This window comes from Sarcophilus harrisii, chromosome 2, assembly GCF_902635505.1.
Source record: "Sarcophilus harrisii chromosome 2, mSarHar1.11, whole genome shotgun sequence".
In the NCBI taxonomy this organism is placed as follows: Eukaryota; Metazoa; Chordata; class Mammalia; order Dasyuromorphia; family Dasyuridae; genus Sarcophilus; species Sarcophilus harrisii.
In genome coordinates, this window is record NC_045427.1 from 233,640,969 (window position 1) to 233,659,287 (window position 18,319).

An 18,319-nucleotide genomic window follows, 5' to 3' on the forward strand; every position below is an offset into this window, starting at 1 on the left:
GCAGCATTTGCTCATACTACAATGCCAGACACTCCGCTAAGCACCGGGGGTACAAATCAAAGCAGACAGAAATTTACTGTCAAGGACCTTACCACTCTAATGAAAGAATTCTGAACTGGGAATGCGCGTTGGGAAAAGGTCTAAATCTGAGACCTCACTGCTATAAAGAACTTTCGCTGGAGGAATCCCTGCAACATCAGTGCAAATAAGCACTTTCTTTGCAATTTAGACTGAGAGGTGCCACTGAGAGATTAAAATTGCCACAGGTGGGATTTGCAGGAAAGGAAACAAACATTTATTAAGCACCTATTATTTGCCTTTCTATTATCGCGTTTGATTTTCACAGTCCTGGGACATGGACGCTATTATCATTATTGTCTCCATTTTACAGGTGTGGAAACTGAGGCAAACAGAGGCTGAGTAATTAGTCCAGAGGCTGGGTTTGAACGCTGGGCTTACCCTCTGCACCCCCTAGCGGTCTCTAGGTACTTGTACCCAAAGTACTTCTGATTCTGAGGCGGGATCCTTTACCACCACAGCTGTGCGCTGTAACACGGCAACACCCAGACTTAACAAAATAAGAACTTGCACAAGTCGACTAATACTGGCATGTGAGAACGCATGCGCACACAGTTGTTCTCGGACTCACGGTTCCTCTTTCCTCACCTGGGATTGGCTGGTAGGTTTTCCTTTCCTCACCTGGGATTGGCTGGTAGTAGGTTTTCCTTTCCTCACCTGGGATTGGCTGGTAGGTTTTCCTTTCCTCACCTGGGATTGGCTGGTAGTAGGTTTTCCTTTCCTCACCTGGGATTGGCTAGTAGATTTTCTTTTCCTCACCTGGGATTGGCTGGTAGTAGGTTTTCCTTTCCTTGCCTGGGATTGGCTGGTAGGTTTTCCTTTCCTCGCCTTGGATTGGCTGATAGGTTTTCCTTTCCTCACCTGGGATTGGCTAATACGTTTTCCTTTCTTCGCCTGGAATTGGTTGGCAGGTTTTCCTCCCCTCGCCTGGGATTGGTTGGTGTGGGGAAAGCAGCCTGGGGCAATCTTGCGGAAGCGTAGGAGAGCGAATGGCTGTGAGGCAGTCGAATCATTAGCATCCGGGCTTCTCTGGTTCCCTTCTCCCTTTCCCCACTCGTGCTCGATGGCTTTTGCGCCCATGGGCCCAGAAGCCTCCTTCTTCAGGGTTTTGGATCAGCACAGGGTTTCCCTGATCGAATCCCTGAAGGAAGGCCGAGGGGAGGGCCCCCGTAAGGAGGCCTCGAGGTAGCGAACGAACCGACCTGGATTTAAAAGTGCGGACGGGAGCTTTAGGGCCGCATCCGCCAGCTTCGGCCTGTGGCCTCCCATGCCGGAGTCTCTCCACCAGTGCCGTTTGACTTCGAAGGAAAGGGGGAAAGTAGCCCCATTAGCTTTAGCTTTAGACTTGCCTTAATTTTTATTTTCACCCCAGAGGCTCTATTGTCTGTCAACTTTAGTCCGGAAAAAGCTCCTCTGTGGCCTCTCTCCCAAGTTCTGAAATGGGCCTCCTTTTCCCTTCGGGCGGCAAATATGACACCGCCTAGGTTCCCCGTTATAGACTATTGAAACCTTACTAGGCTTTGGTATCATTTGAGAACGCAGTTAATATGCTTTTGCATCTTTTTTAAACAGTGGGTTTTTTGTTTGTTTGCTTTTTCCTTTTTTTCCCTTTTTGTTTTTCTGGTGAAATAGTAAATTGCCCATGCAGTCTCTTTGGGGGTGTATATCTTGTTTAAAAACAAAATAAAGGGGCAGCTAGTTGGTGTGTCTTGAACACCAGTCCTGAAATCAGGAGGATCTGAGTTCAAATTTGACCTCAGACACTTAACACTTCCTGGCTGTGTGACCCTGAGCAAGTCACTTAACCCCAATTAAATAAATAAATAAATGAATAAATGACCAATTCTAGATCATCCTAAAAGACCTTAAGCTGTATACTTATTTAAAAAGAAAGAAAAAAAAAGTGACATTTCAGGAATTTATTTGTTTAGATCAAAGGGAAAATGATGGCTGAGAACCCCATAAATGGATTCCACTTTAGTAATTAATAATGCTTTAAGTATTCTTGAAAGTTAAGACAGTGTTCATATGAAATAGATATCTTTATAATGAAAATAATGGGGTACCTAAAGTTGGTTCAGTGTTATCTACCTGCATTATAACCATTATTTTTTTAAAAGCTTTGTTACTACCATTCACTATTGTATTTTCTTGGTTTATTAATACTATGTGGTATAAACAAATAACTCTTCTAGGAGAAAATTTCCTAAAACAAAACAAAATGTCTATCAGAATAATTCAATTTTGAAAAGAATTAAAGGAGAGTGAGGGAGGGGAAAGGAAACTCCTAGTTTAAATTGTCAGTTTACTTGATTTTAGAGAGGTTAACATAACTTACTGGAAAATCATAATAGGTTTTTAAAAACTTGTTCTTACCAGATCATTTTTCCTTTATTATAAAGACTTCTACAGTTAATTTCCTAGAACATACTTTCCCAGTGACAGTAATGAGATTTTGTGTAGTCTGGAGTATATTTTATCCATTTTATAATTTTTTACTTTGGAAATTGAATTCTAATTTCTGGCCAAAGTCAGTGTAACATCATTTGAATGAAAATATCACTTGAATTTCAAAACAAATTTGTATTGGTAACAGAAAGTTGAAGCAAGCGAATTTCTTGTCTAAAAATTATAAATACATTCATCTTTCTTGGCAATGGTCTTGTCTTTGTACAAGTTAACATCTTGGTTATCTATAGTTTTTCCATAATTTAGTGGAAGAAATGCAAATACATATACATACATATATACACATATGTCAGTATGTACATAGAGAATAAAATTTTTTTAAATCCAAAATATAGAGGTAATTTTTGAAATACTGTTAATTTAGGGGAATCTGACATGGTATTTAGGTTAAAGTAATTATTATAATTGTTATATTAAATCATTTGTTCATAATTTCAGTTCTGAGGTTCTTACATCTATAGAAAATATCATCCAAGAAATCATCACAAGCCTGGCAAGAAATGAAGCACCATTTCTCACACTAGACAACAGATCAAATTGGGAAAATATCAAGTGGGCATTATTCATATTTTAAATCAGTATAAATGTAAATGCTAATATTGTTTTGTTGAACTTTGTAATCAGGATGATTCTGTATTTTTATAAGTTATAAAAATCAGCAACTCTCAAATTTATAGAGATTTATTCTACTAAATCACATTAGAGTATGAATGAAAGGACTTCTATATTTTATAATTCACTTGATTGATTTCAAACTTTCCTTGTCCAAAACAGAACTCATTATCTCTCCTCCAAAAGCCTTCTTTTGAACTTTCCAGTTTCTAGTGAGGACCCAATCCTCTTTGCTCATGTTTTCAATTTTAGCATTATCTTGACCTCCACTTTCTCCCTCATGCCATATGTCCAAACAGTTGCCAGATTTTGCCATTTTTCCTTCTGAAACATCTCTGGCATCTTTCCCTTTCTCTCCACACACATGGCCATCCCCTTAGTTCATATCTTCATCTTCTCTCATAAAGATCATTATAAAAGCATATTAATTGGTCTACTTATTTCTTCTGTTTCTTCAGTTCATCTTCCATACATCTACCAAGTTATTTTCTTATGCAGGTTCTCTTACTCAATAAAGTTGCCTCCAGGATCAAATACAAATTCCTCAATTTGATTTTTAAAGTCTTTTGCAACCTAACTCCAATTTCATCCCTCTATACTGGTTATCTTTTCCCTATTCCTGGAATATAATTCCCCTTTATTTCTACCTCTTTGAATCCTTTCTTTCAAAATTCTTCACGTAATACTTTCCCTAAGGAGACTTTCCTGAGCCACTAAACTACTGGGTCACTCTTCCCTTATCTGATGATCTTGTATTCATTGTGTAGAAAAGAACAGAAAATGGATCTATAATCTTATTGATATAGGGAAAGTCTAAGTAAACAAACTTCCTCTACAATGCAGAACAACACTTTCTCTACTACTTAAGTGTTTTCAAGAATTAGCTATGAGCTTTGAAAAGTTGTGACTTGTCCAAAGTCATATAGCCAGTGTCACAGTAGGGAACTGAATGAAACTCTTTCTCGCTCTTAAGGCCAGCTCTCGAGCTACTCTGCTACACTAGCTCACTCTGTATACATATCTTTCTCTCTGTATACATATCTATAAATCCATAAATACAGATGTATTTATGTGCATAGACATATATGTATATGTTGTCTCCTCAAAGGGAATGTAATCTTTTTGAAAATAGTATCTGTTCTATTTTTATTTGATTGATATATCAGCAGAATATATATAATTGTTAGGTAGCTCTTTTAGTGTAGTTCTTATAATTTTAAATCGTTAATTTGTTATATTAAATAATATAAATTGATACCACATTTTAGAAGCAGCTTTGATTCAGGATCTTTTTTAAAAAAAATTTTTTTAACAGTATTGACACTTGGGCATGTTTTTACTGTGCTTGGTGTATTCTGCCACCTTTAGGACATATTTGGTATTTCAGTAAGGTAGCAATGCAAAAGTTATATATCGTGTAAAGAACAGTATTTTTCAGTTAACTTTGGAAAAAAATTAACATACAATTTCAATGTAAATATGATCATAAAATTAAAATATAAGGTACATAAGACATTTCATAATACTATGTTTTCCCATGAAAGTAATTTTATGTAATTTTTTGGGGGGAAATAAACTAATAAAGGTCTTTCCCACAAAGAATATATCTAGGATGCACTTTGAATTATGAAATATAAATTTAACATTAGAACACTTTTAGTGCTCATTTTGTAACCTAAATTTTTATAAAGTAGCACAATTCAGTATATTATTTAACATTTCAAAATTCATTTCCCCCATTTTGTTTTTCTTTTTTTTTTAAAAAATAAATTACTAGATTTGAAGATTCTGTGGGGCTACAGATGATACATCATTGTACCACCAAAAAAATCAAAAGTGATTCAGCACAATCAGCCCAAAGATTTGGTAAAATAATAATTTTCTTAGATTTTTAAGGTGAATGAATACATAAAATAGATTACATTGTATTCTTTAATGTGTATTGTATTCTTTAATTTTAACTATTTTAACACATTATATTTTCTTGGAAGTAAATTTATTACAATTTTGTGTTGCCAATAATTTTGATAGTAATCCTAGAATGAATATTCTTTCACAATATAAAATCTTGTAGAAAATAAGTTTCACAGATTTTTTTTTTGTTTAAAAATCAAGTGCTTTTAATCTGATTCTTGGGACAACTCTTATCCTTTATTCAATTCTTCTTTGGGAATGTATTTTAAAATGCTGTGGGAAATAACTATGGTGTCATATAATTGAAATTAACTTAGGTTATTGAATTTTTCTTATTTGTATGGCTTTATTTTCTAAAGAAAGGCATTACAGTTTATGCTATTAATACATCTAATGAATTAGTAGTGGATAGAATGAATAATATGTAGGGTGATTTTCCTTTCCAGCTCTAATTCTTAAAATATTATCTATGATCTACAAATTAGTCCAGAGCAACACTTATGCAACCAAAAGGTAACTATGTTATAATTATAAAATTACTCTTTAAAAATAACATGAAGATTTGATTGAATTAAATATAGAACCACTATATTCTTCACCTTGTGAATAATCTTTGGTAAAGATACAACTTTATGTCCTTTTGTTTAGAGTATTTAACTTTCTGATGGCATAGTGATATAATTTATTCATGGAAATAGAACTATTGGTAATAAAACAAAAAATATTTTTTCCATCTGTTCATGTCTTTAAAGTATCTTCTCCTCTGAAGAAAATAAGGTTAATTAATTAAAGATATTTTATTTTCATAGAGACATATATTATACTGACATACAACTTTTTGGTAACCAGAGTGTTGTGGACAACATAATCAATGATATTTCCTGTATGTTAAAAGTACCAAGGAGAAATCTGCATATTGTAAGTATCTTCTAAAACATTTTTTTCCCTGCTTAACCAAAATATTTCATCCTGCTTATATATGCAATATCTTAATTAGAATGAAAGTTTTCTTAGATCTCATTTTCCTTTGATAGATTCTTTTTCATACCTACATATAAAGGGATTCAAAATGTAATTTATGTTCATTATTCAAATATGCTTTCGTTTAAAGGAACACTTTTAACTTATACTCTTGGTTATATTTTAGTTATATTTTATTCTCCAATTGAAGTATAAATTATCTATCCCATGAGAATTTACATGCTTGGTAATGTCCAAATACATAATATTTTTACCTTTACTTCTTGAATTGCAATAGACATACATATATTTCCTTCTATATTTTTAAAATTGCAAGATATATTTAGTACATTTAACAGGCTTTTGAGTTTCTTATATACTCTTTTCTTATTCATTGTATACTTAAATATTTGTTGACAATTGCTAATTTCACAATAAAAAAGACAATTTAATAAACTGGAACCTTTCATTAAATATACATAGTGTACATGGTATTATAGATGAACTTAGGGAACATTGATCAAATATGTTTAAATTTTATTTTTCTAGCTGTCTACTTCCAAGGGTCTAATTGCTGGCAATTTAAGCTATATTGAAGAAGATGGTACCAAAGTAAATTGCACCTGTGGTTCAACGGTATTTATCAGTAATGCCTTAACATGTTTTTGTCACACTTTTGACAACATTTATATTTTTTGGCTTTTTCAAAACATTAAGTGGTTTGTCCTGTTTTGGATTTTCAGTATGTTCTTTTGGAATTTAAGATTTCAAACATAAAAGTAAAGGAGGAATATTTGACTAGGTGCTAGTATATTGTTTTATATATATTCATAATTTGTTTTGGTGAAATTCCAAATGTCAGTGGCAATGATAATATATTTTTTACCTTAATGTACATATATTATGCTTCTTTAAATGTGTTGTTTAAAGATAGAATGTTTATATTTTTAGCATAAAATGTCATAACATCTTTATAATGTTTGGTAATATGCAGAAATACAAAGTTTATATTTAACACTGTAACTATATTCTAGACTTTTAAAATGAAGAAAGCATATAACAGCAAGGAAAGATCAATTTGCTAAATTGGAGGCACAGATAATGAAATTAAGTAGATTTCTTCATAAGAAATGAAGAATCTGTTCCACTTTGTGCCATTAGTTTCTGCTTTACCATTCATACTAGTCAAGATGGAAAAAAATTATAAGCTCATATGGGAAATAATCTGAATCAAAGGTTTCATTTCCTAATCAACCATAAATCTCCTATGATTAATGTTTGGCTAGGAGTGGAAAGTGGGAGAGTGGGAGTGGAGGGAATGATAACCATATAATTTTGTTTTTAATTACTAAATATGGATATCATTACTTTTTTATTTCAAATGACATTATTATATATATATATAATAAATATATATGTATATATATTTAGGTAGTTGCTGTGCCATCTAATATCCAAGGAATTAGAAGTATCCTTTCAGTGGAGAGTTAAGTTGAACTATTTTTAAATGCTTAAGAAAATAATCAATGTTTTAAAAGTTCATTTTCACAAGCATTTTTAATGTAAAATTAAATTAGGAAAACTATGGTTGCTTCTGAATGTTTAATTATAACATTAATTTTTCAGTTGATTATTAAAGTTGAATATTCTTGCTTTCATTTTACACGTAATTCTGCCTTAACATAGAAGATTTGGCTACAGATGCTAAGTTTCTACTAATTGTAGAAAAAGATGCAACATTCCAGCGACTTCTAGATGACAACTTTTGCAACAAACTGTCACCATGCATAATTATTACGGTATATTGATAGCTTTTTTTTTCGTTTCAAGATTCTATTATGCAAAGCATGATAGAATGTTCTTAATATTCTTAAGAGATTTCTATAGTTTCCATAGTTTTGTCTTATTTAAAGAATGTTTCCTCACATTCTATCTTGTGTTATTCTTTTCTATATATATGACTTATCACTGAAGTTGATTGGGAACTCTTTGGGAATAGGCACTGTGGCATTTATAGCTTATCTCTAGAGGCTCAAAGTGTCTTGCATATGGTAGGTGCTTAATAAATTTTTGTTAATTTAATATGTTGAATAAATAGTTGTAATAGTAAACAGACATGTCCATTTAAGGAATGCATTTATATTTTAGCAAAATTTTCTGTCAAAATACTTTCTTTGTCCTTTTTTGGTCTATATCCATGCTATCATTGAAGTAGGAAACTACTGGAGAGTAAACTCCCTCAAATAAGGCATGTTGACACCAACTGTAACTTCAAGTCTTTGCAGCTATTTGGACTACTAAGGTGTTAATTCATATGCTCAAGATGAGACAACCAGGATATATCAGAAGCAAGATTTAAATTCAAGCTACACCAACTTTGAAGCTGATCTTCTATTTACTACTCCATACTGCTTCTCATTTCTAACATATTGCCATAAGATTTACTACCACAATTTACTGTAATGAGTACCCGTAGTGGATAGTTACTTTACCTTATTAAAGAAATGTGTGTTCTAGGTACAACATTCAGATTGCCAGTATTGTACCATTTTCAACTTTGGCCATTATGACAAGGTTACTATAAGCATATATTTTAGAAAGAGCAATACTATGAGATTGTTTTGGTGTTCATTTCAGTACTGAAATCCTAGATCACTGCCCTTCACTTACTTATACACACACACATTTTATGTACTATGATATTTTAATATTAGTCAATTAACATATATTTTACTGGGAAATAGCTATGGCATAATATTAAGTGAGGCACTATGAGAATACAAAATAAATCAAGTGGCTAGGTAGATAGAGAACTGGGCTTGGAATTAGGAGAATTCATGAGTTCAAATCTAGTGTCAGACATTTAACTAGTTGTATGATTCTTGGCAAGTACTAAACTGTTTGCTTCAGTTCCTCATTTGTGAAATGAACTGGAAAAGGAAATGGCAAACACTCAGGTATGGCAGTAGGATGGATAGAAAGAGGGAGAAATTGGTGTCAGAGAGATCAATAAGGGGGCTGTTGAAGTAATCCAAATATAAATCCAGTAAATCCAGATGAAGTCTTGAACTAATATGAGTATGGAAAAGAAGGGATGAATAACCAGTTGAGAGGAAAAGCAAAAATTATGCCTAAGTGTTTAGCCTACATCACTGATAGAAAGAATAATGGTGCCACTGAAAGACAAGAAAGTAAGAAGGGATGTTATTTGGAAGTGGAAGACATAAGTTTAATGGTGAGAATATTTAATTTGAGATGAAAGTAAAAAAAAAGTACAAATATTAAAAGGCTAGAGATAAATTAGAATTTAGATGAAAAGACAAGAATTCCAATTTTAAAATCGGTTAAAGCTTTCCCAGCAAAGAAAGTACAGTAAGAAGATGATAGAGTTGTAAAGACTACATCTTGAGAAAAATAAGCATAGAATAGTTAGATAAAGCATGGCCAGAGAAAGAATGAAAAGATAATTATTGTTTATTCTTGGGGCTTATGTTGCCTCAGATAATATAATTTGCTATACATAGGGTTATTAACTTGGGGTCTATGAATTTCAAAGATGCAACTCTATTTCAATATAGTTGGTTTTGTTTTCTATGCATTTTATCTTATGCAATTAAAAACAGTATTCTGAGGAGACCAATCAAATTAACCAAACTGACAAAAAAGGTTAAGAACCCCTATTATAGAATATTGTGTCATTTTCATAAGCTACATTATGCTGTTTTTAATAGCTGAAAAATGCATCAATAATATGTAGAATTCTTAGATTCTTAGAGCTGTAAAGACTCTTAACTATCATTTAGCATTTTGATTCAGCAGCACATTTGCTTGCCAAGTCAATTCAAACTGCTGTCTGTAAAAAGAATTCCATGAATCATAAAATATAATTAAAATAAAAATAACTTTCTTTAAACCGCTGATAAAGTTTGGGACTTATTTCTTTGAGCCTATTTATACTTTTACTAATGAATATCTACATTTATTCTCAGGGAAAAGGAGTACCAGATTTGAACACAAGACTTCTAGTCAAGAAACTGTGGGATACATTTCATCTTCCTATTTTTACTCTTGTGGATGCTGATCCACATGGTAATTGACTGACTATATGAAAACACAATAGTAATTCCACTATATTTACAATAGAGATTTTTTTCTCTACTGTTTTTGAGAGGTCTGTTCTCTTTAAATTAGTTCTTTGGAAAGAAACTTATTGATTTTAATTCTTAAACAGTAAAATAATTTATTAAATGCAGTTAAGGAGATAACAATAATTTGTGACAAGTCTTTATTGCTTTTTTCTTATTATATTCTGAGACTCAGATTACCAAATTGTTTTATGTATAATATCAATGAAAATAAATTTTAAACATGTATATACTAAATGAAACCGGAAAACATTGATTTTCAAAGTTAATTTTGTTTAACAGGCATAGAAATAATGTGCATCTATAAATATGGATCTATGGTAAGTATAGCAAGATATTTCCCTTACTGTTCTATTTCTTTATTAAAATAATATACTATTCACACTAGATAATTTTTTCATTAATATAGAATCATTGAATTAAGCAAAAGCTAGGAAATATAGGAGTCAGCCTCACTGTAGATTCCATGACTGAATCTATGTTTATTCTGATACTAGACACCACAGTAACTAGAAAAACTATTATAGTATTACTATTAGACAAAAGATATTTTCCATTATCAGTATGATCTTGTGGGACAGAGTTGTAGCAAGTTGGTAAGAGTACTATTTTCTGGTCACAATGGAGCTATTTAGAATCCCATATCTTTTCTCTACAACCAAGAAGAAATTGCTACTTTCATCAAACTGTCTGTGTTCAGTTTTATTATTAGAACTACTGAGATTAAGAAAATTATCATATATAGTTTTACATTTATAGTATTTTTATATGACCAAGTTTTTAAAAAAAGTTATACATTGATATGAAAAAAATTGATTAAGAAGAATCAAAGAAGGCAGTAATAGGAGATGAAGTGAAAGAGGCTAGTTACACTGTCATATTGGTTTCTAGGAAAAGACTAATAGACTCAGAAATACTGAATACTATTCTTCTTAAACGGATTCTTAATTTAAAATTTTACTGCTATTTCTGATGCTATTGCAACCTTGAAGGTAGGAGAGGGAGCATATAAAAGGTAAGAGCCATATAACATTACCAGATCCTTCTAAATGTCTTAATAATATGGTCATTCAAAATGAAAATAATAGGCAGCTAGGTGATCCAGTGGATAGAGCATGAACTGTGGAGTTAGAAGGACTTGAGTTCAAATTCAGACTCAGACACTAGCTGGCCAAGTCATTAACCTTAATAGTATCAAAAAAGAAAAGAAAAGAAAAAGAAAGAAAATGGCAATGATGCTAATATTCTTTGAAACTTGGTCTTATTTTAATATATGCTTTTTTTTTTATTTTAGTCCATGTCTTTTGAAGCTCATAATCTCACAGTTCCAACTATTAGATGGCTTGGTCTTCTTCCCTCAGACATTGAAAGGTTAGCAGTTTTAGCAGAAATGACCTTTTAAAAACAATGTACGTAATTGTAAACTGAATAAACCAACACAAGAAAATTGTTGAGAATTTTCCATTTTTCATGGGCTACTTTGAATTATTTTATATAATTTTGAATTAAACTCTTCATTACTTCAGGTTTACTTAAATGTAATAGGTAATGGGGTACTCTGGTTGACTCACTACTTTAGTTAATTTAAAAGTTAATCAGAACATTTGTTTTAGCACTATAAATTGAAAATCTTTCTAAAATGTATTAACACACTTACTATATGACATAAACTAAACTTAATTAAATGGTCATCAATATAATCAATTATTATTTGCATAATTCTATACATGTAGAATTCCTAGGATATTGTCTAAATGAGTATTGGCTCTGTCATAATGTAGAAATTGCTTTTGTTTTTTTCTACTAAGTCCCTGATAAGAACTTATTTTCTTGTGATTTCATTTTCTCATGGCAGCAGAATACAGAAAAATACAGATAAATGATAAATTATAGATTATAATAATGGATTTAGGTAAATGAAGTTTCACTTTATTGTATATGGCAGGGTTAATGGGTACCTGATATGTGCTCTTTTAAAAAAGTGTTATGTATGTGACTAACAGGCCACATATTGCTCACAGTACTCCTAAGTGCTGCTGGAATCAGATTAAAATAGTTTCTATTTGATTTTAATGTTTTAGTATATTACCAATAACAATATAGATATCTATCTATCTATCTATCTATCAAAACATATAGTTTCCTAAATCAAGATGCAGTCCTCAAGAATTCTTATCCATTGTTTAGAAGTCTTCAATGTCTGTTTGAGTTTGGCACTACTGCTCTATTGGATATATTTGGTATGTTCATCAGCAATCAAAGAATGCTTTCACATATTTCCCTCTAAAAATATTGCTCTCCCCAGGGGAATGCATGCTGCAGTTTAGCAAGTTTAATTCCATCTCTTTATTTCTGAGCCTATAAATTTTTCAGGCACAACAATTATATCATATTTTAATTTTCTTCCTTTTCCCCCTTTCTTTCTTTTTCTCTTGCTTATCCCTTATTTTATTAAATAAAATCAATATTCTACTTTGTATAACGTGGACAGGAATTCTTTTTTATCTTTATTATTATTATAGCTTTTTATTGACAAAACATATGCATGGGTAATTTTTGCAACATTGTCCCTTGGAATTTTTCCCTTCCCTCCCTCCACCCCCTCCCCTAGATGTTAAAGTATATCTTAGATACAATATATGTGTGCAGATCCATACAGTTCTCTTGTTGCATAAGAAAGATTGGATTCAGAAGGTAAAAATAACCTGGAAAGAAAAACAAAAATCCAAGTAGTCCATATTTATTTCCCAGTATTCCTTCTCTGGGGGTAGCTGATTCTGTGCATCACTGATCAATTGAAATTGAATTGGATCTTTTGTTTGTCGAAGATATCCACTTCCATCAGAATACATTCTCATACAGTATTGTTGTTGAAGTGTATAATGATCTCCTGATTTTGCTCATTTCATTTAGCATCAGTTCTCCAAGCCTCTCTGTATTGACCTGCTGGTCATTTCTTACAAAACAATAATATTCCATAACATTCATATACCACAATTTACCCAACCATTCTCCAATTGATGGGCATCCATTCAATTTCCAGTTTCTAGCCACTACAAAAAGGGCTACCACAAACATTTTTGTACATACAGATCCCTTTCCCTTCTTTAAGATCTCTTTGGGATATAAGCCCAGTAGTAACACTGCTAGATCAAAGGGTACGCACAGTTTGATAACTTTTTGAGCATAATTCCAAATTGCTCTCCAGAATGGCTGGATCCATTCACAACTCCACCAACAACGCATCAGTATCCCAATTTACCCACATCCCTTCCAACATTCGTCACTATCTTTTCCTGTCATCTTAGCCAATCTCACAGGTGTGTAGTGGTATCTCAGAGTTGTCTTAATTTGCATTTCTCTGATCAATAGTGATTTGGAACACCCTTTCATTTGAGTAGAAATAGTTTCAATTTCATCATCTGAAAATTGTCTGCTCATATACTTTGACCACTTATCAATTGGAGAATGGCTTGATTTCTTAAAAATTAGAGTCAATTCTCTATATATTTTGGAAATGAGGCCTTTATCAGAACCTTTAACTGTAAAAATATTTTCCCAGTTTATTGCTTCCCTTCTAATCTTGTTTGCATTAGTTTTGTTTGTACAAAAGCTTTTTAATTTGATATAATCAAAATTTTCTATTTTGTGGTCAATAATGATCTCTAGTTCTTCTTTGGTCATAAATTCCTTCTTCCTCCACAAGTCTGAGAGGTAAACTATCCTATGTTCCTCTAATTTATTTATAATCTCATTCTTTATGCCTAAATCATGAACCCATTTTGATCTTATCTTAGTATAAATGTTAAGTGTGAGTCCATGCCTAGTTTCTGCCATATTAATTTCCAGTTTTCCCAGTAGTTTTTGTCAAATAGTGAATTCTTATCCTAAAAGTTGGGATCTTTGGGTTTGTTAAACACTAGATTGCTATAGTTATTGATTATTTTGTCCTGTGAACTTAACCTAGACCACTGATCAACGAGTCTATTTCTTAGTCAATACCAAATGGTTTTGGTGACCACTGCTTTATGTTATAGTTTTAGATCAGATACAGCTAGGGTACCTTCATTTAATTTTTTTTCATAAGTTCCTTTGAAACTCTTGACCTTTTGTTCTTCCATATGAATTTTGTTGTTATTTTTTCTAAAATAGTTTCTTTGGAGACTGATTGGTATAGCACTAAATAAATAGATTAGTTAAGGTAGTATTGTCATTTTTATTATATTCGCTTAGCCTATCCAAGAGCACTTAATATTTTTCCAATTGTTTGAATCTGACTTTATTTGTGTGGAAAGTGTTTTGTAGTTTTGCTCATATAATTCCTGACTTTCCTTTGGCAGATACATTCCCAAAATTTTATGCTATAAACAATTATTTTGAATGGAATTTCTCTTTGTATCTCTTGCTGTTGGATTTTGTTGGTGATGTATAAAAATGCTGAGGATTTATGGGGATTTATTTTATAACCTGCAACTTTGCTAAAGTTATGGATTATTTCTAATAGCTTTTTAGTAAAATCTCTGGGGTTCTCTAAGTATACCCTCATATTATCTTCAAAGAGTGATAGTTTGGTTTATTTTGTATCCTGCAACTTTGCTAAAGTTGTGGATTATTTCTAATACTTTTTTAGTAAAATCTCTGGGGTTCTCTAAGTATGCCATCATATTCTATGCAAAGAGTGATAATTTGTTTTTTTCATTACCCATTCCAATTCCTTGAATCTCCTTCTCAACTCTTATTGCCGAAGCTAGCATTTCTAATACAATATTGAATAGTAATGGTGATAGTGGGCAACCTTGTTTCACTCCTGATCTTATTGGGAATGGTTCTAGTTTATCCCCATTACATATGATGCTTACAGACTATTTTAAATAGATGCTCTTGACTATTTTAAGGAAAAGTCATGGACAGGAATTCTAAGGGAGATGCTACTCTGATTTCTATCCTTCATAACAAAATTAATGGCTATTTATATGTTGAATTTTTAAAATTTATTTGGCTAAAACTACATTTATTTTAATTAGAAATCATATATTGCTGGATTTTCCTTCCTAATTTTCTCATTTATTATTTCTGGGTATCATACATTATTTCTTCAAGGAAATTTCAACTCTTTTGCTAGAGATGCAAAATTTATTATCCTGGAGCCAACTTGATGATAATAAACTTTTCTGAATTTGATTAGCTTAGTCATCTGATAGAGATACAGTATCACAGAAGCAATAATATAGAAACAATACATGATACTATAAAAGAAATCCAGTTGTACTATAAATGTAAATCACAAAAATATTTTTCTTTTATTATTTTTTTAACCTATGCTTTTTTTCAGATTAAATATACCAAGAGGTACATTAATTCCACTGACTAAACGGGACCAAATGAAACTTGATAGCATCCTGAAAAGACCTTATATTACATCCCAACCATTTTGGAAGAAAGAAGTACAGAATCTATTTGATTATAAATTGAAATGTTTTGTGTTATATTTAAATGTATTTGTAGTCACTTCAAAAGGAAGAAAAAGTTGCTATATTCTAATATACAATATTTAGAAAATGTTTTCTGAGAAGTTTTTGTAAGCATCAACTAGATATCATAATTGGTTTCTTGTAGGGAACTTTCAAAGATATTTGCTAAAACTTGATTGATGACATTTTTATATTAATCCCTTTAAAAATGCTGGTGGTAATGAAGAGAATTTTTTTCTTTATCTTGGTTATATATCCTTTAAAATAATATTTTGGAATTTTAAGGTGCTTTTAAAGAACCCCAATCTGTCTTAATTTTAAAAGGAATCATAGTTGAATTTTCCCTAAGTATTCTTTAGCTCCAAAAGTTATTGATAACTATTTCCCCCAGAGGGAATGCATATGTATATGAAGTTTGGTAAATGATCAGAGAAAACTTGGAGGGAATACATTATTGATATGTCATTGCTATACAGTAAAGGTGTTTAATATGACTATTTTATATTTATCTACAGATGGAAATAATGGCAGAATTGAAAATGAAGGCAGAAATTCAAGCTTTGACATTTATTTCATCAGATTATCTTTCCCGAGTATACTTACCAAATAAATTACAATTTGGAGGATGGATATAAGACTAAGTAAATCTAATAAAACAACTAATTTATATAATTTGAGAAGGATATATTTTCTTGATAAAAAAGACAAATTGAAACAAGCTTATACTTATTCACAGTATACTTACCAAATAAATTATAATTTGGAGGATGGATATAAGACTAAGTAAATCTAATAAAACAACTAATTTATATATTTTGAGAAGAATATATTTCCTTGATAAAAAAGACAAACTGAAACAAGCTTACACTTATTCAATAAGATACTTTTCATTTTCTTTAGACTTCTTTATCTTATTCAATTTCATAAATATTTATCTACATTTTGTGATAATGTTATATGGAGATTATATGTTATAAAGAGAATTTCATCTATAATTCTGTTATTTTAACCATTGTTGAAATTATTTGGACAAGTAATCATTTTGTATACATAGTCAAAAGCTGAAGAAAAGATTTTATTTGTTCTTCATGTAAATTTTTTAAAATTCTATTGATTATTTCATACAAAAGAATAATTTTTCTAAGTGTACATCAAGTTTTTACAAATTAATTGTAAAAGCTAGAAGATATTTTCTGATTTAAAACTTTCTTTACCTTCTTATATAGGGGTTATAGCTTCATCAAAAAACCAGTGAAATCCAGAAAGAATATTATGATTAAGTATTAGGGCATGAACAGACTTGTTTTCTCATATAACATGTATTTCATTGAAAAAATATTATTTAAAAACATTCAAGTTTATTAGCTTATCACCTGTTATAGGCCAGAACTCTGAACTTGAAACAAAGGATTCTTACAAGGTGCTAAATCAGTGGAATTGATAGAGACAATGGTTATCTAGTTTAGCATGGTTCAGTATGATTGATTTAATCTTATAACAAATAATGGTTTCCTAGTGATATAATGATTGGTTTATACTCAGTGTAGAGCATATAAGCTAGGACCCTTAGCCAGGATTGATTCAGAGAGAGGCAGAGGCAAAGAAGACAAAGGACTGGCGACAGGAGCTTAAGCTCTCAGAACTAAGGGGAGAAATTCAGTTCGATCTTCGATCTTCCTGGTGGCTGGCCTGGCCTCCTGCATTTCTCCACTGAGACCAAGGCTGGTCTGAAAGGCTCTCCAGAAAGCTGCCCAGCCCCAGGAAAGAGATAATAAAGGATCTGGACTATAAGAAAACTAACTGGGCCCCAGGAAAGGAGACAAGACTTTGAAAGAGATTATATAGGATTTGGACTTTAATCCCAGGCTACTAGTGTGGTGATTACTGAACTAAAAAAAAGGCTGCCCCAGAGACCCCCAGAAAACCCAAAAGAGAATATTACAATCACCAACATTTGAGTGATCTAAATTACCCTTTAGCCTAATTTAAAACAATGAATAAGCTAGGAAATCAGTACAAATTATAAGAGTATCCATTCCTGCTATATAGGAATGATAGTAGAGAAGTGATCACTACCTTTTGGAGTTTGTGATAATGGAAAGGGAAATCAGGCATATTTTGATATACATCCTCAATTTTGAGAAAACAGGTTTCAAAGGGTTCAGTGAAAAGATAGGCAGAATCCCAATATTCTATAGGGGAAGTTAACTCAAGAGGAATGGAAAACTCTCAAGAATGAAATTCTTGTGTGTGTGTATAATGAAATTCTTAAGATAGAAAGGGAAACAATTCCAATGAGGAGTAAAAAATAAAAATCATCTAAAGAATTTTATATTGATGAAAAGACAACTCATTGATCAATTTAGATTTTTAAAGATATATACAACAGAGGCAATATGATAAAATGGATAGAGAGATTGTCTCAGAGGCAGGAAGACATAGGTTCAAGTTCTGCCCCTGATGTTTAATAGCTATTTGACTCTCTCAAAATCCCAGGCCACTCTGACTATAAATTACAGAATAGATGCTGACCTGATGATTAAGAGAATTTTCCTATCAGCATTTCACAGGTTATATTAAGAAAAGACACAAGCAAGCATAAGTAGCAGAGGATGAACACAAAAAAGTGTCACAGTCCTATAGGAATACTACCAGGAGACTAAAAGCTTC

At 31.7% G+C, this 18,319-nt stretch overlaps 1 protein-coding gene across 2 annotated transcripts; it reads left to right on the forward strand.

The window, feature by feature from the left end:
- Window positions 1-1,029: 1,029 nt before the first annotated feature.
- SPO11 (SPO11 initiator of meiotic double stranded breaks) lies at window positions 1,030-16,447 on the forward strand. 2 transcript variants are annotated; one of them, XM_003759189.2, is made up of 13 exons: window positions 1,031-1,263; window positions 2,986-3,099; window positions 4,937-5,025; window positions 5,520-5,586; window positions 5,883-5,991; window positions 6,583-6,669; window positions 7,465-7,501; window positions 7,723-7,832; window positions 10,023-10,122; window positions 10,461-10,498; window positions 11,473-11,549; window positions 15,511-15,622; window positions 16,165-16,447. In XM_003759189.2, exons 1-13 carry the CDS (start codon window positions 1,142-1,144, stop codon window positions 16,282-16,284), a joined length of 1,182 nt encoding a protein of 393 aa, XP_003759237.1. In that variant the 5' UTR covers window positions 1,031-1,141; the 3' UTR covers window positions 16,285-16,447. The 2 variants fall into 2 exon arrangements, with proteins under 2 accessions (XP_031807532.1, XP_003759237.1); XM_031951672.1 differs by lacking the exon at window positions 15,511-15,622 and having other exon boundaries at window positions 1,030-1,263; window positions 16,165-16,254.
- Window positions 16,448-18,319: the final 1,872 nt, after the last annotated feature.

Excerpts from the sequence above, each read along its gene's own strand:
- SPO11 (XM_003759189.2), top strand. The coding sequence starts at position 1,142 with ATGGCTTTTGCGCCCATGGGCCCAGAAGCCTCCTTCTTCAGGGTTTTG. Across the intron at positions 7,502-7,722 it reads TAATATCCAAGGAATTAGAA|ATTTGGCTACAGATGCTAAG; the intron begins GTATCCTTTCAG and ends TTAACATAGAAG. Across the intron at positions 11,550-15,510 it reads CTTCCCTCAGACATTGAAAG|ATTAAATATACCAAGAGGTA; the intron begins GTTAGCAGTTTT and ends GCTTTTTTTCAG.